This window comes from Manis javanica, chromosome 14, assembly GCF_040802235.1.
Source record: "Manis javanica isolate MJ-LG chromosome 14, MJ_LKY, whole genome shotgun sequence".
Lineage (NCBI taxonomy): Eukaryota > Metazoa > Chordata > Mammalia > Pholidota > Manidae > Manis > Manis javanica.
The window spans coordinates 89,291,070-89,312,658 of record NC_133169.1 but is presented as its reverse complement, the minus strand read 5'-3'; the positions used below and the strand labels follow the sequence as shown (position 1 = coordinate 89,312,658).

At 43.5% G+C, this 21,589-nt stretch overlaps 1 protein-coding gene across 8 annotated transcripts in view; it reads right to left on the bottom strand.

Moving 5' to 3' along the window:
- The window catches only part of ARHGAP26 (Rho GTPase activating protein 26), a 404,986-nt gene that overhangs the window by 143,175 nt on the left and 240,222 nt on the right, over positions 1–21,589 (bottom strand). For all 8 annotated transcript variants that reach the window (XR_012125172.1, XM_073221874.1, XM_073221875.1 and 5 more), the window contains exons 15-17: positions 12,295–12,382; positions 10,233–10,291; positions 8,556–8,661 (exon numbers count right to left, since the gene is read on the bottom strand). Coding sequence is in view for 7 of the 8 variants with exons in the window: in XM_073221874.1 (XP_073077975.1) it covers positions 8,556–8,661; positions 10,233–10,291; positions 12,295–12,382 (253 nt within the window). In the remaining variant the exon portion in view is untranslated. The remainder of the gene's footprint in view (positions 1–8,555; positions 8,662–10,232; positions 10,292–12,294; positions 12,383–21,589) is intronic.

Below are 21,589 nucleotides of genomic sequence, written 5' to 3'. Positions count from 1 at the left end.
GTATTTATTCAAACACTCTCTTCAGTTAAAAGGCAAGAGTTTCTCCCCTGACAGAATTAAGATGAACACATGTCCAACTTTCCTTAGAGTGGAGACTAATACTTGAATGCAGATTCCACTAACTCGGGGAGGGAAGCTCACGTGAAGACGGCCCGATGGGGGTAAACTGGGAGCTGACAGAACTGTTTCACAGCAGATGATAACATTTAATCTGGGATGGCATCTGAGAGGCCAGTCAAACTAAGAAAGAAGTCAAGTCAGACTCTCCCACAAAGACAAACATTGTGAAGATCACAAAGATGAGTGGAAATTACCAGACCGTGCAGACTAAGATGAGTCGTCATGATATAACATGTCGTGCCCCTCCAGGAAATTAAGAGTTATTAAACTGCAGCAAAGACGGCTGCTTCTGAGCTGAAATCAGCCTTGCGACACCAAGAAGCAGGAGGGTGCGGGTGAGGAGCTGCTGACCTCGCGTGGAAATGAGCCCCGCCCAGCTTGTCCTTGTGGACGGATGCTCTGCTCCCCAGGACAACTGAATCACCAGCCCTGGTCACTCGCAAGGAAGTGTGAGGCCCGGTGTACCGTGTGACCTGGAAGGAGACAGCAATGGTTCTTTCTCCCAGCTGACCTTGCACTGGTTCAACCCTTGCTAGGGAAGGTGAGAGAGATGCTCCTCAGCCTTCTGGGCCAAAGGCACACTAACTGCCAGGACGATAAAAGTAAAGCAGAAACAAGCACACGCGCACCCAAAAATCTCCCGAGCTGTGTGTGCTGTGTTTTCAGCACCCAACCTTAAGGGTTTGCTTGCCAATAACCAAAAGTCCTATCCCAGCAGCAGGAATAACTTGTTTTGGTCGAGTTGCCCGAACAATTCCCCTTCTCCCTTCACCTTAAGGCACAGCTGCCTGACCCCTCTTCCCCCACCCCTGATTTCTAGACAGAACTTAAAAGCTTACATATATGGAGGGTGAACTTTTCTAAGAGCTTTATGTGGACTAATTAATTTAACCCACCTCTAAGAGGGTGGGTGCTATTGCTGTCTGCACAGAGGGAAGAGACTGAGGGAACGGCTTACATGACACTCCTTGATGAGGACTTCTCAAGGGAATGGGGCACAGGAGCCAGCCGCTGCCTGGTGCAAGCACCAGGACTTGCTAAGTTTTTCGGGACCCTCTTGCAAGAGGCTGTCTAGTGCTTGCTAGTTAGGATGCCAGCTCCCACCTCCTATTAGTCAAAGGTTTCTTCTTGGAGTTTTCTTAACATGTCCTTGCTTCTAGGCTGTACATGTGTGGACATGACTTTGTGTCATGCCTCCCATGGGTGGGTGGTGAGACACAGGAGGCACACGGCATGGGCACGAGACGACAAGGTGCCTGGCCGCACCTGCCCGAAGTGAGCTGTAGGCACACAACTGGTCGCTGCAGTGGCAGGTGACACAAACACAGGAGAAGCCAAGAGGATCTGATATGCCCATTAAAAAGCTTCTGATACAATTACTTTATCTCCTTTTTTTGGATGAGGAAACCCAGGCCTGGAGGAGATAAGTAATTCACACAAGGTTACAGAGGAGCCAAGGACACGTCCAGGCAATCCGGCCCCAGAATGTTCTCTCTCAATCCCTGTGCTCTCAGCTCCTACGGAGGAGCCGCGACTGCCTAGAGGTCTGCCGGCCTCATCGCTGCAGCTGACGTGTTTGAGCCACAACAGCTGTGAAGACCGGTCGGGAAACTGGTCACTGTAAGGAAAGGAGGACTGCAGATACGGCTCACGGCGCTACCCGAAGAGGACGCGGCAGAGCAGGGCTTCAGGCCCCGCACCGGGTGAGGGGACGATCGCTGCTGCTCAGCCAAACAAGAGAGGCATTCAAGGAAACGACTCCCGGGGCCAGTGCATAAGCAATCTGGCTGGTCAGGGCAGAAATAAACGGTCCAGAGGCTAAAAGGACAATGCAAAGATCAATGCGTCTAAGAGCTGTTCCTCTGAAAAGATAAATGGAATTGACAACCCTTCAGCTAGACTCACCAAGAGAAAAGAGAGAGGACGCAAATGAAAGCAGAAACGGAAGAGACAAAAAGAAACAAGAAATCTTACTCTTCTAAGGGCTGGCAAAGAAGAAACTAGATCATGCTTTTGTTTGTTAATAATCCACTTTTATAATAGCCTGAAATAAATGGGAGCAGCCACTAAGAAAGAAAAAAAATAGCGTCCTCCTCTTTGCTGCCCCCCTAATTTGAGAGGGAACTCCGTGGGTGACCCCATAGGGTGCATCAGGACATAGGGACGCTGTTGAAAAAATTAACCCACCTGAGTGAAACTGCTCAGAACAAAGAGGAGACCCCAGTCAAGGGAGCTCTAAGACCACCGAGCCGCAGCAGCCTGAGGCCAAGCATTTCCCCTTTCAGAACGGGCGTTTCTTGTGGCGTGAAAGATTTAGTTCCTTGAATTCTGGAACTTTGTTGATTTTGTTTTAAGCAAAAAGTTTAAACTGAACTTGTAGCTTTCGTTCTCCTAATCCTGGAGGCTGGAAGGCCACAGAACAGAGAAAGTTCTGGGTTGAAAAGTACATGAAGGTCTGGGAAGCTAGGCTAAATAAGGGTTGAGCTCTAATTTCTTCTGCATTTCCATTAATTTAAAGTGCTAAGTTGCCTGTTTGCTTTAAAATGTGTGGTTGTCGTTTTTGCAGTGTCCCTTTAAATAGATTTTCCTCTGGCTTTGCCAAAAATAGCTAGAGGAGGTCCTCTGAGAATCCCATTCTTAGTCTTAAAAAAATATACTCTCCTCCCCACCCTTTATACTCTTAAACAGGCCTGGAAGCAGCATCTCCCATTTCTTTCAGGGACCTCCAATCTAGCAGAAATAATAAATCTTTTAGGAGGAAAACAGAACTGGGCAGGGAAGTAATTCTCCCAGCCCATTTCTGCTTGTTCACTTATGTGATCACCAAATACTGAGCCTCTCTTCTGGGATTGGCAGAAAAGTAGGCCAGGGGTTGAAAACCCAAATGCCTGCACCACGGCCAGGCAGGCAAGAGGCATGAAAGAAGTGAGCCAGGCACAGAGATAACAGGGACTACTAGGAACGAGGCGAACCAAAGAAGGCCTGCCAGGGATAGGGTGTGGCCTCTTCTCAGTTCCAGCCAACTGTTAGCAAAGGGATCTAAATTTTTTCAAGTAAAATGACCCTCATTACAAAATGTTGGAAATCTGTCCAAATTTTAAGAACAGCAATATGTGGGACAACAATGCAAACAGAGCACCTGCGTGGGCTGCGCTGGCAAGAGGCCCCAGTTTGCCATCTCTAAGATAAAAGAAGACAGCCTGCCGTCCCTTGGGAGCTTATGACCTAGTAGGAGTGACAAGAGATACATACCCGGCAAACTGCCCCAAAGGTGGAATGCTATATCCGCTGAAAGAGGGGAGGAAGCAAAGGCTACTGACAGTTCAGGAAGGCAAGAGGGCACTTGGGGCAGAAAGGATTCTTGCAGGCAGGGGCACCCGAACTGAGGCTAAAGAATGAGGTAGACTTTGGCAGGCAGAGGCCAGGGAGGGACCATTCCAGACAGAGAAAAATGAACTGCGAAAGGCAGAAAGCAGGAGCAGGAAAGCGCATGTTGGAGAAATGGTCCCGAGACTATTCAGGCTTCCACCCAACAAATATTCTTGAGGGTCTACTGTGTGGCACACAGTAGGGGTTGCAATGATGATCACGAGGGACACAAGGTAAGGCTGCAAAGTCTGAAGGGGCCCAGTCCAGACAAGGCCTGGGAGGCTGTATCTAGAATTTTATCTTAAGAACACTAAGGAAGCTGCCTTTGAAGTTTTCTAAGCAGGGGAATCACATGTTGAGATTTGCAGTGTTCCAAGTCCCCGGGTGTGGAACACGCATTCTGTGGACTGGACGGGAGCCAGAGCTCCACTAGCCAGAGCAGTGCGGGCGGAGGCCGCTGCAAGCAGGCTGGGAGAGGGAGGCTGGCAGCTTGGACGAGGGAGTTCGTGATGGAAATGGAGAAAAGTGGATGGATTCAGGGGATAGTTAAGGGTTAAAAGTCACCAGAACTATCAGTTCGGGGTAGAAGATGGTGAAATAGAAGTCAAATGGGACTGGAGAATGTGGTCAACGTGGCTTAGTGGGGATATCAGGGACCCCAGTGGCGCGGCAGCCAGCAATGCCGTCCCCGCAGCAGTGGGCGGCCAGTGGTCACTAGAGAGAAGGAAGGACGAGGAGCCGGGGTGGGTGGCTGGGGGAAGCCTGCCAGGAAAGCTGACAGGAGCATTCCGTCTTAGAAAGCCATCATCTCAAAAGGACTGTTTTCTTTTAAATATGCTTTGTAAAATTCCACATCTATTTTGTTTGGACTAGTCTCGGTGGCAAGGAAATAACTAGCTCGCTTCATGTGTTCAACAGCACTTCACTCTACTAAGTCTTGTCTTCTACTCTTAGGGTGGAGGAAGAAGAAACCAGAGTTATCTGTAAGGCATATGTTGATGCCAAGTATCCATGCCCACCTCCATTTACTTTGTCCCTTTCTTAAGAATGTCAAGGAATGCTAGTTAACCACCAGGGCCCACCCTCCTTGGTGCCAAGGCCTCGCAACGACTTTCTTTACAACCACAGGCATTTGTACATGAACCCAATTCACTTGGCTCCTAAGATCATTAAGGCAACATGAATACATCCCTCTTGATTTGCAGGGATGCCTGGAAGTACTCAGGCTCCAGGCACAGTAAAAGGAGACAACAGCCAAGCCACGAGATGCTCCAACCTTGTTAAGCTGTGATAATGGCGTCTACAGAGTTTGATAAGGTTGCACTTGTATGCCAAGCATTTGCCCTATAATATTCATGATCCCTGACATCTACCCGATTTCATCCTTTTAGGAAAGCCACAACATGTAACCAATCGCTCAAACAAACATCAGCAGTAAGGGATCCACAAGCGACAATGAGGCTAAAGCTGACTTTGCCCTCTTCATCACTCCCTCCCACCCTCTGCCTCAAAACTTTGGGGTTTCAGTGTGGATGTGCCCATGCCGCAGATGCTTTCATTCCCCCTCCCAAACCGGTCTTTTTGCCCCATACATCTTAACCAAGTATCACTGGATTCATGCAAAGACCACTCAATAGACTTAAGGCTCTCTGTTAAGTGTTATTTCACCAAGACCACTTGCAGTAGGCACTACAGACTACCTACTACAGCTCTGCTTTAAACTGGTATCAAAGAGGTTGGGGAGACCTCTAGCTGGGGACAATTTTCTTTATTATTAAAAACGCTTTTTGCGTGAGTTTAAAACAGTCATTTGCGGAACACTCAATTTGACGCAAAGTTGAGTTGTAAGGACATGGGAAATCAAAACCAGATTTTTTTTTTACTTAACTTGATTAAAGAAATAAAATCTCCTTTCTCAACTTGCTGCTTCAAACTTCTTCTGATCTCTGATGCCCTCCTAAATCCCAATCCACTCCTCTCCACACCGTTTCTCTCTCCTAGAAAATGCCTGCATATGGCCCATTCTCTAGCCAAGTGGTCCTCCACAGACTGTTTACATCATAATTACCCCGGGGGAAATGAGAAATGCAGATCCCCAGAGTCCCATTGAGTAACCCAGGGGTGGGGCGCAGCACTGTGACAGAGAGAAGCACCCCAGGGGAGGCTCACTGCGCTTGAGGCGCACAACTCCAGATGTGCACTAGATTCCAGGACCCAAACAGAAACCATCTAATTAACATAGAAGATTTAAGCTGGAACAACACAAATATGTGCTCAGTTGCATACAATTTTTATGCTCCATCCGAGGTCTGAAATAAACCCCAGAGCGCTGTGATTGGGATGCCCCGGGGTAATCACTTGCTCGGAGGCTTGGAGTTTTTAGCCTTTCCCCCTAAGACTTTTTTCTCCTCTCTGAATGCATTTCTACTTGGGATTCAATATAAAATGTCCTAATTCTCCCTCTAGAGCTAAATGAAATCAATTTTGAAAGTGCTTCAAAAGAGTACTTAAAAAAAATACACAACACCACATGTCTTCCCTTTGAAGCGAACGCTGGAGATACACAGGCGTCCACAGGAGGTGATGAGAGAAGTAAGCACTGGGTCTCCCGGCAGAAGCAGCCCTGAAACCAGAACTCAGGAAGGAAGCTGGCCAGCGAGTAAGTGGATCGGGGGAACAGTAGCTCCGATGTATCCTAGGTAAGTCTGGAGCCCAGAAAACTGCAATGAAACAGAAATCCTCTTATCCAAAGTTAGCTTTCCCTTACTATTCAATTTTAAAATAGGACAGTGCTGTAAATGAGAATATGGAGTTGAAGTGGAATCTCAGAACTCCTCTGGGTGCCAAAGAATATTTTCAGACCTAAATAAATAGGCCTTACTTTCAGCAGTGCTCATTTATACCCATCTCCTCCAAGACATTTTAAATCTAGAGGCTCCAGAGACCAAATCTGTGTGTTCTAACATCAGCTTTAACCAACTCACATTACAGGCAGGAGAGCTTGTCTGTATGTAGATTTCTTAATGATTAAGTGTACAAAGAAATACCATATGACCTCAAAGGACCAAAGAAAATCATTCAGTTCAGAGACAAGACATAATGCTCCAGAAATGCCATAAAATAACTTCAGTGGCAAAATTCATTTAAATTTGTTAGAAGGCAAAAGGTCAAGGTCACAGCTGTAACCTGCATGTTTCAAGCTGGACCACTCCTTGGGCTACAGGGAAAAAGAAGGCCTGAACTTAACGGAGAAGAGAGAACAGAGAGTGGAACAAGAGGGAGAAAGCAAAGGAACCACCAGGACAGGAACAGGCTCAACTGCTCAGGATCAATCTTTAGGGCACTGAAGGTATTTTTTTCTTCATTAAAGGTTCCTACCAATTCTCAGGGCATTTTTAAAATGGGAAAATTCAGTACTGGCTCTGCTAGATCACCACTGACTTTTGGTCTCTCTCAGCCCAGCTAGGCTCTCATCACAAATACACAGCTGCAAAGCCCAACTACTTGCAGCTGGTTCCTACCCTGTCTCCAGTCACTCCCAGCAGGCACGGAGGCCTCCTGAAGACCCAGCGGCCATACAGCAGTCATGAGCATTGCCCACGTGCTTGGCTGGAGTGTGCAGCTGGAACTTCCTCTTTTTTGGTGCAGGCCCCTCAAGGGTGCAAAGTATTGCAACTAAGACCTAAGCTAGCTTTTCTGTTGAACAAATGTCTGACTGGATTGTGTGGGACAGGCACCAAAATCATCATCTCAGAACATCTGCAGTTACTTTTTAAAGCCCAGTTCCCATTATTTTATTAACACACTTCATCAGGATTCTTTGACAGTTTTTGGGCACTCTCCTCTAAAACTTGTATTTTTCTGCTATGTTTAATTGTTTCTGAACATGCAGTTCTAATCCGGCAGGGCAAGGAAAAAAACACATGACCAACGAGGGGCAGCCACCGACTCTGCCCAGTCGATTTGACCAACACGCAAAATACTCGTTTCTTCATCATTAAGACCTGTGGAAATCTTTATGGTGACTTATATACCGTCTCTCCAAAAGGTAATACTAAGCGCAAGTGCTTGGCAGAAACAGGAAAATGAACCACTATAACCTTCCTCAGCAGAGTATTGGCTTATCCCGAAGAGATGCCTTAATGGCAGGAACAAAGTGAGCAAGGGCCAGATTGAGAATGCGTCGGTCAGTTCAGAAGAATGAAGCGCTTACCGATTCAGGTTAATCGCGATACTCTGTCTTTTCTGATGCTCTAGTCTCTGATCAGGAATGTTTATCAAAGTCAGTGGCAGATTAGAACATGTACACATGCAGTAACACTACAGCAAGAGAAGCCAGGAAGGCCATTCCTAAAAGCAACAGCATATACACAAAAATTCTAAACTGAAGAATACAGATATTGCAAGCAGGAAAATCAGGCCCTCACCGAAAGCTCTGATGATCTCAGAGGGGAAATGGGCATTTGCCAAAGATCATTCTTTTATTCTCTATACTTCCTCAAAGGCTTTCATACATGTCACTTTTAAAGTCAATGATATTGTAGATAAATGGGAACCTACCATCCATATTTGATAGATGAAGAGACGAATGAATTAAGAGGTGAGTGGCTTGTCCAGGGCCAGCTTAAGTGACTTAAGACCAGTCAAGTCTGGAGTCCAGGCCTCTTTACTCCACGTCCAAAGTCTGTAAACCCCCAACATATTCCTGTTTGCCCTCGACCGTCACAAGAACGTCTAACTCCTGAAAACCGTGCTTGGTGACCTGGTCTCATGGACAACATATTCCTGTTTGCCCTTGATCATCACAAGAGCAAAAAATCCCCTGAGAACTCTGCCTGGTGAGCTGGGCCCATGGGCACTTCCTCAGCCTCCTCTGCGAGCACCACCTGGCATTTGCTGCTGTCATCCGCCGCAGTTAACATTTCACACATTTCTTCCCTAAGCTTCCACCACACCTGATGCAACAGTGGGCGAGGGAAACATAAGCAGAACTGAAACCAGCTTTAGTGCCACGATAAGAACTTCCTAAGGGTGAGAAAAGGGCCAGCAATCAATCTTAAACCTACTTTGCCAAGTGGTTCATGAGCAGCTGTAACATCTGCCTGTTTTTCTCCGGGAGCCGATGAACAAGGCTGTGGATTTCAGAGACCCGAGACTCCTGGTTCTCCAGCTCTGCAGAGGAAGGAGGGAGGGGATAGTTGATCACTGTCAGAGCTTAGTCAGTTTCTAAAACAGAATCAAAGGAAACCAAAGGTTGGGCCCTCACAGACTGAGGATGCCTCAAAGGTTTATGATCCTGTTCTGGGTACTCATGACCAGAATGACCAGATCCAGAAGTGCTTTCAAGGTGCTTTCTGTAACCGTGCATTAAAAAAAAAAAAAAAAAACGATTGTCAAAGAATTCAATCCAAAATGATGATGTGATGACATGAAGCCAGTCAGCTGGCACTCGCAGCAGGAACACACTGGGCAGCAGCTGTCTCCCTAGAATGACGACCTCATTTCAAGGAAGGAAGGGACTTCATGCACTCAAGTGGTAAACAAATCGTGCATGAACAACATCGCAAGGGTCTCAAATATCAAAATGAACACCTTAAGACAGCATCAAAGAAATCAAAGAAAATGTCCAGTTCTGCTCGCCATGGGTGACAGCCGTCCCGGCAGAAGAAGGGAATAGCAGATGAAATGTGTAAACCTTTCTGCCAACCTGTAACCTAAATCACGGCCCATTACGCTCTCTTGAACTTGGGCAAGTGGCTTCATTTCTGTGAGAAATAGATGGGCAGTACCCACCGCACCTATTTATAGGGCCGATGTGAGGTCTAATCGGAGAATGGTCGCTGTGGGTTTGGAATTTCCCTGAAAAAGAAATCTCATAGACACTGTCTTCACTCCCAGCATTTTCCCATGTCTTTCTCATTCCACTTTTAAGGGGACAGCGGTGAGTAGATAAGGCCACCAGAACGCTAGGCACTTCTAAGTCAGGGCAGTAGTATGCGAACAACATTTAAAGCTACCAGGGTAAACAAAGTCTGAAGGCCTAAAGGAAGCAGGGGAGGCACAGAGGCTAGGGCATGACAGCGCCGCGGGGATTCGTGCCAGGTGTGAAGCTGACAGAGAATTTTACTGCCCCTTACAGGGGACCTGCCCCACGTTGACAGATCCAGTATACTGAGGGTAGCCTGCATCTAATCCCCAGGTATTTTAATGCCAGTAATATGACGCACGGGACCTGGACGGTACAGCTGAAGAGTGACCATGGGCTGTACACGGGAGCCGTGACGGAAGGAGGACTGAGAAGTTATATAAATGGTGTCACATCCAGGGAAACACTTCCAGTGCTGAATTTAGGTAATGTGCAAAGTCTGATTCATTCTGCAAAATGCTACTCAAGGGCATTTTGAGGAAATGGAACATTTTTTCAAGGGAAAACCCCAAGGAATTAGAACTCCAATAATCAAAATCAGAAAGGCAAACTTACTTTCCTCCCCTCTCCACACCCCCAACACCCTTCTGAAGTTCCTCTCCTTGGCTATAAATGCAGTAGGGTAGCAAGGCCCTCAGAAATCCCAACTGGTTTCATTTTTATTTTGTGTCAGTCTCATGAGCATGTACATGTATAGTTTACATGCAGAATACAAAGGGTTAGATAATACAATACTTATTTTGGGATGCTAACTGTTCTTTGCAATAGAAAAATCGATTCTCTTCTTCTTAAAAACCATGACAAAAGCAAAACCTACTTGCTGCTTTGATGAAACTTCTTTGAAACTGATACATCATGAGTGGTCCTGGAAGCATTCTGGAACACAAGGATATCACTAGTCAGCTTAATGAAAATAACCACAGTCACTCTAAAATAGCACCTCAGCCACCACCAAATTGTACGACATTTCTCAAAGGCAAAGATCACAGGGAAATAATAGCAACTTGACTTAGTCCAACTGCTTCCCTTTTGAAAGGCTCCTGAGATGTCATCTGAAATGTTCATTCTCTCTCTTTTTTGAGGGAATAGATACAACTATGTTCCACAGTCTCAACAAGAGAGGTGCTAATGCAGAAGCCTGGCACAAACCAGGAGATTTCTCCTCAGGCAGTGACTCTCCCATCACCAAGAGCATTTAAGGTATGCCTGAGGAACAGGCAGCTAAACGTTTACGGTTCCTGTGCTTAAACTCTCGTGTTCCCAGCAACCTGTTGTTAGAGTCACCTCATCTGGAAACACTAGGAGAGACTTTCATAGGTGGTTTCATGATGAATTCACTATGTAGTATTGCTTCAGAATGCCAAAGGGCTGGAACCCCTAACATTAGGCATGATAGAATCAAATTTCACTTGCTACTTAAAAAAAATATATGTTTTACACTATAGCTGATCAACATGTGCAAATATGTGCTAAATATAAACCACAACAATACAGTTTTGTGCAACTACAACAGTGGTATTTGGGGTATGAATATGTTTAACTATAAACTTGAGTTTTTTCCAATAGTCCAAATAATAAGCTTCTCAATAGACTATGCATTCTTGGTTCTGATTTTATTTTATTCTCACCAGGATAAAAGTCTTATCACTGGACTCTTAGTCATCACTTGCATCACATCTTACTCTTAGCTTCAAGATCCTTGCATCAGTTCCCCAAATGCCAGTAAAACCTGCATCACCCATTCCTTTCCTGTGGCTTTTTCCGCCTTTGCTTTCAAGACAAATGAGTCTTCACAAAACCTGAACAAATGCTTATACAATTCGTGCTATAGTTCTCCTTCTCTTTAAGACGAGCCCCCACCCCGCTACCTTTCTGTGTAAGAGGAACTTCTTACACAGCAAAGAACTGTAACATTCCTACCCTTTGAATCCAGCATAAATGTCAGTCTATTCATGAAACCGCGATGCACCTAGTCCACCACTTCCCCCCCTTACTATCCGAGGGAGGGGTAGGGAGCGAGCAGTCCTCTAGCATGGCAATTACACGCTGCCTTTTCCAGGCAGACAGTCTTCCCAGTGAAGTGATACAGTCAATGGCTTGAACTGTATGGGTCTGTTTACATGTGGATTTTTTTCAATAAATATATTGGAAAATTTTTTGAAGATTTGAGACAATTTGAAAAGCAATTTCCTTTTCTCTTATATTAGTTTAATATAAGAATACAGTATATAATATTACATACAAAATACGTGTTAATTGGTTTTTTATATTATCAATAAGGCTTCCAGCCAACAGGAGGCTATGAATAGTTAAGTTTTGGGAGAGTGAAAGTTTTCTTGAAGGTTTTCGACTGAGCAGGAGGTAGGTGGGTGCCCCTTTCCCCTGTATTATTCAAGGGTCAACTGCATTTCCAATCTAAGAGGAAAGGGTCTAAAAGGAGTTCCATTAAGTTCTCACTTTTAAGGACCAATATCAGCAATAAACACTATTCTGTGCAATGCACCAACTATCAAAATACTTAGGGTACGTGACCATGCATTTCTCAACACAATGGGATACATGATTCCTTGTTAGTACTTATTAAGGGTTTTGGAATACTACATTTTTAGGTTCTGTTAAAGGCTATTGATCACAGTAGCTTCTCACAAAAAGCAAAGCTTCCTAAATTACTCCTGGCACCATCGCACAATGATATCCCATCAACTATGGATGATTTACAATCAGTTTGGCCAGCTGAGCTAATTGCACCCACGCATAAGCTGTTTCCACATCTCAAACACCCACCCGGACAGTTCTGGAGAATGGAAAAAAAAAACTGCATTTTTCCTGACTGCATGGTAACAGGCTGGCACCCTGCCTTGCCGATGGAAAGTCCCTACCTTAGGTAGGTCTTCAAAGCACTAGTGATGGTCTTAATCTCCCACTCGGCACAGATATCCGTTTCTGTTTCAGAAGCCGTTTTGGGGTCTAAAATGAAGAAAAGACAAAGTGTAAAGCAAAGCAGAAAATACAGCTAAAAAACAAACACACATAAAAGCACTCAGCCTCCCTCCTTATCAAAGAAATCTAAATTAAAACAAAAATGACACCTGTTTTTGGCTTATTAAATTAGGAAAATGTTTGAAAATCCAAATAATCTATTGCTGGGAAAATGTAGTGAAACTGATCCTTCTCATAAATTACTGGAGGCAGAAGAGATAAATGCAGCAGTTTTGAGAACCAATTTGGCAGTAGGCAGCAAGAGTCATAAAAATGTTTATACCTTCTGAAGCAGTAATCCCTTTTCTCACAATCTAGCATCAGGAAATAAGACATGAGAGAAGTTACATACCCCAAAACTAGTCAACATACTATTTTTTCCAACAGTAAAAAAACTTTAAAAAGGAAACAACCTAAATATTCAATGATAGAATGATAAAGTTAACTGTGATGTGTCTGCCCAATGGAATATTATGTTGCACTTAGATGATAATGACTACACAGCAATATAGAAAATGCTGGGTTATCACGCTCTGTCAAGCAAAAAAAAAGATTTAAAAGTTTGTGAGAAACCCATATGAGCAAAGCTGAAAGGAAATACTTTAAAATTAAAATAGTGCTTGGGTTAGAGTGGTAGAATTGTGGTTTTTAGATTTTCTGAACTATGACTCAATTGCCATTATTTTTATGTATGTATTTTAAATTGCCTTAAACCAAGAAGTGCAGTGAAAACCACCATAATTACATCAGCTCCTGATCATTTCTTCTTTTGTCTCTTCTTCTGCAGACTTTTAAAAAAAATTTGTGTATTTTAAGTAAATGTGTAATATGAAAGAAGAGAGAACTGTCGTGGTCTTTCTGAGCAGCACGTGGGCGGGAGAACCGCAGGCAGAGGCTGGGTGGGGGCTGCTTCCCGGACGGGCAGGGCCCCACCTGCGGCTAGCTGGGGTGCCCAAGTGGGGTCCTTCAGAGCCCTGAAAGGGGAACCCAGCCTGCTCCTCTGAAGACGGGGACCGGCCTCTCTGCTCCCACTGCCCTTTCTTTCTGCACAGTGCCACCTCATTTTTCTCACCCCTACGTCCTGTGCTCAGGTGGGGCGTTGCCCGTCCCGGGGTGGGGAACAAGACCCAGAGCAGGAGCAGTCTAAGGACGCAGCTCTCCGCACACTGGGGCTGGTTTGGGGATGGCCCAAGACCTAAGTCAGTTGGATCAGAGGGCACTTCAGGACTTTTCTACAAGAAAGGGGAAAGGCTACCTGCTGTTTCCTGCTGGGCTTGTGCCTGGAAGGTTATGCAACCACTGTAGGTGCCATGCAGGCTCTGGGAGTGAGTCCAACAGACAAAGCCAGAGATGAGAGGGGCAGAGAGCTTGGGTCTGGATGCCATGGTTTGGGCCTTTTTAATCATGTGAGCCAATAAATTCCCTTTTTCCTTAAGCTGGCTGAGGTCACTTTTCTGTTTTCTATAATCCAAAGAGACCCAAAAGACCCACGAGGTGAACAGAGACAACTGCTGGACCTTCTGGACAGCCTCCAAGAGGAAAGAGGCTCCTCCTGCAGATTTTCAGCTGTTAAATTGGGAATGAGTCACCAGCGGGCACAGCACGTTTTCTATTTCCTGAGAAAGAACCCACTTCTAACTAGCAGGAAGGGGCCGAATAATCAGGAGTGGATTAAGGACAGAGGCTCTAATTCCCAGGGGAGGGCACAAATCCAGCTGGGACCTGTTGCTCCCAGTATGTCCCTGACGCATACTGGGAGACGAGAGAGAAAAGGCCCTCAGCTATGACATGTTTGGCTCCCAAAGGCAGCACACCTGCATTTGCAGGTAACCCTGGGCAGTAACAAAGTCCGTCTCACCACAGGAGCCAAACAAGTCAGGAAGAACCTAAAGCGCCTGGTTTTACCTGTAGGACCACAGGACGGTGGACTCCGTAGAGCTCCACCACAGCCAATTTCTGAAAAGTGAAGAAAGTGTGATTCTCCAAACACCCAAAACCACTGCAGCTTTCATTCTTTTCTCGCTTTGGTGCCTCACACTCTCGTGATGGTTTCTTCCTGTGAAGTGTGCGTGCCAGAAGCCTTCGCTTAGCGTGACCTTTCTCCTTCCCCATGCGCGAGGCACATGGGGCGCTGCCACACTGCATGGTTCTTGGGTACGAGACAAAGGTTACTGTACATTTTTCTGGGGAACAAACCAACCTCTACCCAAGACGAGAGAACATGACACTACACAAGCAGCAGCTGGCAGGTCTGGGAGTTGTGAACTGTTCCATGAACCACATTGCAAACTAATGATTAGCTTCCACTTATTCAGCCTCTGTAACCATAGGAATATTGTGTAACATTACAGAGAGGAGGGTCAAATTACAGCTAGGCTAAGGGGCTTTTTATAGCACTGATGCGGCAGGGCTCCTGACTTGAGTCCATCCACTTTAATTCATTTAATATCCAAACTAAACTGAACACAGCCTCCCAAGCTGCCCCATTTTCAGAAAGCGCTGCAAATTTCCACACCTTCCTACTGACACTCCCCTCAGTTATAGAAGCATCCTGGTCACATCTGAACGTGATGCAGAGACACACATTACAATTTTCTTCAGAGCTCAGCACACTTCTCCCTACCATGGCACTGGACCGTCGCAGCACTTAGCAAAGCTGACCTGCGCTAGAGGAGCGGCCAACATGCAAAAAGCATCGTGTGGTGAAGCGAAATGAGTGTATTTCCTGCTCCCACATGCATCTGGAAAAACAGGAGATGGAGACTGGAAGCAGCAGCTACAAGGGGGGATGGCTTTAGAAATGTCACACAAGCTCCCTCTAGTCCACTACCGTGTTGCTGATTAAAAGCCTAAGGACCTTCTGGAGGAAATGATTGGGAAAGTTACCTTTATATACTCCTTAATTTCCTAATACCACATTATGAAGTCTGTAAATTAAATTTCTCTTTAACTGAGGTCATACATGCACATGGTAAAAAAAAAAAAAAACAAGCCAAATAGACCCACATTAAAAGGTAAGCCTTTCCTATGCTAGAGGCAACTGCTAATACCAGTGTTGTGTATGTACTGTGCTATGTATAACAGCATATGGATAAACAAGCACATACATGAATACATAGAGCTTTTTAAAACAGAACCACACTACAAATGTCACTCTGTACATTGCTATTTTCATTTAACATATCTTAAGAAATTGTTCCATATCAGCACACAAATATATCTACCTCACAGTACTTCACCATACCAGAGTTCATTCAATGTCCCTGTTAGTGGAAATGAAGGCTGTTTTCTGCTCTTTACTATAATAAACAATGATATAAACTGTTGCCTTGTACATGTCTTACCTGTAGAAAAAATTCAGAAATGAAATTTCTGGGTCTAAAAGTATATGCAATTCTAATTTTGAAAGATATTGCTCAACTATCTCTTAGAGGTTGTACCATTGTACTTAAGTATGAGAGTGACTCCTTCCCCAAATCCTTACCAATATGTAATCAAAAACACTTTGATCTTAGCCAGTCTGATGAGTTTTTTAAAAAAAAGGTAACTTGACTGTTTTAATGTACATTGTTAATAGGAGGAAGATTGAGAATCTTCTCCTGTGTATTTGTGTGTGTGTGTGTGTGTGTGTGTGTTTTAAAGTCAAGCTTATTGTATTATATTCACCCTTTTAAGTGTATAGTTTCATGACTTTTGACAAACGCAGTCACATAACCACCATTTCCATAACCTTCAAAATTGCCATGTGCCTTTAGTCAGTCCCCTTTCTTTACCCCAACCACTAGTAACCACTTTCACACAGCACCATACTTTTGAAATCCATCCATGTTGCATGTACCAGTAGTTTGATCCTTTTATTACTGTGTTGTTTTCAATTGTATGAATTTACCCCAATTTCTTTATTCATTAATTAGCTGATGGACACTTAGGTTGTTTCCAATTTTGTAGCTGTTATGAATAAAGCTGATATAAATATCTGTATACAGGTTGTTATACAGATATATTTTCACCTCTTGGGCAAATACATAGGAGTGGAACTGTGTAAATAAAAATATGTAGGAGTGGGTCATACGGTGAGTATGTTTAACTTTATCTGAAACTACCAAACTGTTTACCAAGACAGTTGGGCCATTTTGCATTCCCACTAGCAACATGAGAGCTCTAGTTGCTTCACATCTTCATCAACACATGATACGGTCATGTGCTTAATTCTGAAATTTTAGCTATTCTAGTAGGCATGGAGAAATAACTCATTTTTAAAATTTGCTCTTCCTTAATGACTAATAATGCTGGTCATTGTTTCATGTGCTTTTTGGCCATCTGTACATTTTCCTTGGTGAACATTTGCTCAAATCTTTTGTCCATTTCAAAAACGGTTGGTTGTTTGATATTACTGAGTTGCAAGTTATTTTTAATATATTCTGGATATTATCATTTATCAGATATATATTAAGCAAATATTTTCTTCTGATCTGTAGCTTGTCTTTCATTTTTCTTAAAATCTTTTAAAGAGCATATGTTTTTTTATTTGGATAAAGTTCATTTTATCAGATTTTTCTCTTATGGTTCCTGCTTTTTGTGTTATAAGAAATCTTTTCTAAACCAACATCATTAAGATTTTTCTCCTGTTTTTCTGTAGAACTTCTATAGTTTCAGTTCTCAGGTTTAGGAATATGATCCATTTCAAGTTAATTTTTACATATATTTTAAGATAAGGATTAATTTTTTCCTCCTAGGAAAGTCCAACTGTAATGACACCATTTGTTCAAACAACTCTTTTCTCCATTGAGTTACCTTGACACCTTTATCAAAAATCAATTGACTATATTATTTCTGGATTGTGAAATACTAATAAAGATTAAAGACACACAAAAAGAGGACCCCAGGTTTTGATGGCACAATTAGGCTCACAGTCAACATTCTGTCTGTCCCCAGAGGAATATCTACCAGGCGAAGCTCATGTGAAGCCTTAAGGAAAATCCACATTGGGTGACAAGGGAATGAGTCATGGCTGAAATGTATACAACAGCTAAGTAAGCAAAGTTACTAAAGACACGGAAAAGTAAATTACAAAATTAAAATTTGTATTATAAAAGGCAAAAACAAAAAAATCAACCCAAAGATATTTAAATGAATGACATGCATATGTGGTACAATTTTGAGAATTTTTGCTAGAAGGCAAAGAATCAGGAGAAAAACATTAAAAAGGTGAAAACTAAAAATAACGTATTTTTTTATTTTAAAGATTTAGAACTGCAAAATAACAAACCAAAAAAGAATTTGCCTTCCTTTAAAAATCAGGTTAAAATCTCCTTTATTGGATCCAAAAATGTCCACACTGACTCTTGAAAAACATGGGTTTGAACTGTGTGTGGGTCCACTTACATGAGGATTTCTTTAAAAAAATATATTGGAAAAATGTTTGGAGATCTGTGACAATTTGAAAAGACACTTTTCTCTAGCTTGCCTTATTATAAGAATATAGTATATAACATATATAACATACAAAATATATGCTAATCAACTACATATTGCTTCTGGCCAACAGTAGCCTCTTAGTAGTAGTTGAGCTTTGGGGGATTCAAAAGTTATATACATGTGGATTTTCGACTATGTGGAGGTTGGCACCCCTAACCTCTGCATTGTTCAAAGGTCATCTGCATAAAAGAATCACTACATGGTGGAATGGGGAAAAGCAGTGGACAGAGGGAAAGTTTCTTATTCTCTGGTTGTCATTTGGATGAGTATTTGCAGAAAAGGAAGGTTTCCAGTTTGCCCGAATATATTCCAGATGGATTTTAAGAAAACCAAAAAGGCTTTGTAATTCTGGAATAGGGAAGGTCTTTTAAGGCATAATCCACCTAGGAAAGGGACTGACTTCATAAAAGACAGGACTTCATAAAATTTTTAAATATTCCTAAGACAAAACAAAAACAGAAGTATCATAAATAAAGTTTAAGATAAATGACAATCTGGAGGAAAAAATCTTGGTAACAGAGCCTCCACATCTAAACAGGTCTTACAATCAAACGATAGATACACCAATAAACAAACAGGCTAAGAACACAAAACAGGCAATTCACAAAAAAAGGAAAAGAACACCAGCAAGAAATGCAGGAAAAACGTCCAACCTCATCCAGAATTACAGAAATGCGAAGTTAAATGAAAAAGAGATACATTTTTTGAAAATTTATCATTTGTGTGCAAAAACAGAATAGAATATGGCAAAGATGTCAAGTACAGGACCCCCTCCTCAGACTTCACTGGCTGTAAATTTGGGGGTATCAGTTAAGAGGCTTGAAAACATGCAGGGCCCTTGACTCAGCAATTCAACACCTTAAAATAAACCCTAGTGAAATAATTAAATATACATGTATAAACCAAAAATAACAACAGCTAACATTTATTGACTAACATGTGGGGGCTCTGGCCTCAGCAACCCACATGGATGTTTTCATTTAATTCGCGTATTATCATAAAAGGCAGGGGCTGTTATTACAGATGATGAGATGGAAGACGACACAGGCCAGCATCATTTGCATAAAGTCCAATGGAGAAGCAGTGGTGCTGCAACTTGTCTAACTCCAGAATGCATGCTCTTCACCTCTGCTGCTCTGCCCCTATGGGGAAGTTCACCCAACTGCTTTCTAACAGAGAAGAGGTGCAATCACTCTAATATCCAAGAATAGGGGACTGATTAAAGTGTTATAGCACACCCACACCATACACAGCCCCAAACTTCCACTCTAGAGAAACTTGAATAACATCAGAAAATAAGCACTCTGTAGTGTTACATGAAAAAAGCCTGTTTAAAAGTTTTATTATTCCAGTGTTATTCCAGTTTTGTAGACCTTTTATATTACATTACACTTTAAAGGTGATGGTGGTAGGATAAAATGGTCAATAAAGGTTTTGTCTACTCCACATGACTTTTAGTTTCTTCTTTCTACCTTTCAAATTTCTCCAAATTTGCTACGATGACCACTTATAACTTTTAATCAGAAAAACAAATTATTTAAAACACATAGAGATACAGGAAGACAGACATACTGAACAAGCATTTCACTGATTTATATATTTTTAGAAATATATAAATTTCTTCACTGAATGTTCAGGGGGAGAAAAAAAAAAAGCACACACATGGAAGAGACATTATTTCTAGGTATCTGTAAGTCTTCACTAGTCCAAAGACCCCTGTTGCTAGGACGAAGGGATCAAAGGCATGACACCCTTGGTATGACACTAGCATGAGGCTATGCCACATTTGCTACGAGAAACTCCAGCAAATCTTCACAAGAATCCGCATCAGTACAAAGAAGATATTCTCCAAGCACTGGCTCTTATATTCCTCCTCCCACCTCAAGTCTCCCAATGTTTTAAGAGTGCACAAAGTAAACTCAAAGTGCTCCAAGGAAGTCTCTGATTTTACTGAATTCTAACCCATTCTACTTAATTCTAACTTTCAATAATAAAAACGTACTGTTCTACTTTTGAGAGCTTCTGACAAATAACCCCTGTCTTGCCCAGTGCCTGGTGCATAGTTGCACGTCCAATGAATACAGAAGAAAGGCCTAGTGAATGGTTCGCTCAGCCCTGCCGCCTCAAGGACAGGTTCAGGAGTGTCGGAGCCACATTTCCTTCACTCTCGGCTAACCCGGTCTGGGGCCAGGACCAAGAGCTGATGAGGAGGAGAGCGTGTTCCCAGAAGGAAAGGGGGACGGGGCTCCTCCCTCAGGGCTGGTGTCTCCCTGGCCTCCTGCGTCCTCATTCCAAGACCCAAACCGGTGAGCTTAACCGACAGTGAGAATCAGGGGTACTGGTCTCCCCTTCAGTCTACCTGTAATGTTGCGCTGGCAGAGGCAGGTGGCCTGGTAACTCTAAGCTGCTAGTTATTAGTTTTTCGTGACATTTCTCAGATGTTCATTATTTTTTTGTCAATCCCTAGGAAAACTGAGGAAGAGAACAGGGAAAATACCTCATTTGAGGGCCATTAAGAGAAGTGATAAAAACAAGATTCTTTCATACCACTCTCTGTTAGCACAACGGAGCTCAGGTGGTTCTTTTTCAGATTGGCAAACCAGTCTAAAATGTCTTATTTCTTTTCATTAGTGTTGCCTTACATCATAATCTGTCATGTCTGAAATCTCTCTGCTCCTACATCCAGTCGGTTACAAAGTCCTATTAATTCTCTCTCTCCAATCGTTTTGAGTGTCTCCATTTTTTCTGACCTTGGAGCAGCTGCCTGGTTCAGACCTTGATAGGTGTGTCCTGCTTCACCTACTGCAACCGTCTTCTTCCTCCAGCTCTTTCCATGATCAGCAGGCTCCACATCGCTGCCAGCGTTTATCCTCCTCTGTCTCAACTCTGATAGCTACACCTGTGTCGGGCATGCTTTTTAGCCACCCCGCAGCCATTATTTTAGGAAAGCCCTCCTCCATCAGTCTATTAATAACCCTACTCAGTCCACGGGGTTCTGTGGACTGCCCCCCTCCCAGCCTCTGCCACCCTGCCCCACACCACCAGAGATGGGCACAGGACCCAGGCCATCTGGACCCATCTGCTGCAGGTCCTGGGACTGGCCCGAGACTGAGAAGCGAATGTGAATGACCAAGTGAAGTCTTCCCTGGGGCCTTCTGCTAGGTCAGGCACTCTCTTCTCAGCGATACCAGCTCCAAAGAGAGCTGAGTCTGGACCATCTGAGAAATGCCCAGGGAGAAAACAGCTGATACCAAGGCAAGCAGGGGTCATGGATAAGAAGAAGCCAGAAGAAAGGAGTGGGAAAAACTCCAAGGAACGTAAAGACATCACCGGAGCACCAGACCCTGCTGCGCTTCGGCCATCTTGGAATCACGGGTTATGTGAGCCAATAAATGCCTTTCATCTTTCCTTTGAACTATTCTCAACTGTCTTCCTGACACTTCTGTGTGAAGAAGATTCCTAACACATACGTCACTACTTAGAAACTGTTAATAGTGTCTTACTTCCTACAGAAAACACATACATAAGCTTCTCAGCACAATATCCAAGCCCCTCAACAAAAGGGGCCATCCCAGCTTTCCAGCTTTAACTTTTCTGTCCCAAGTACTTCCAAATATAAAAATTAAAATAATAATAATAGAATCAATACCCTCTGCTACAGCCACCACAGACCCTGACTTCTGTACCCCCCATGCCTTTGTCCATATTTTATCTTCT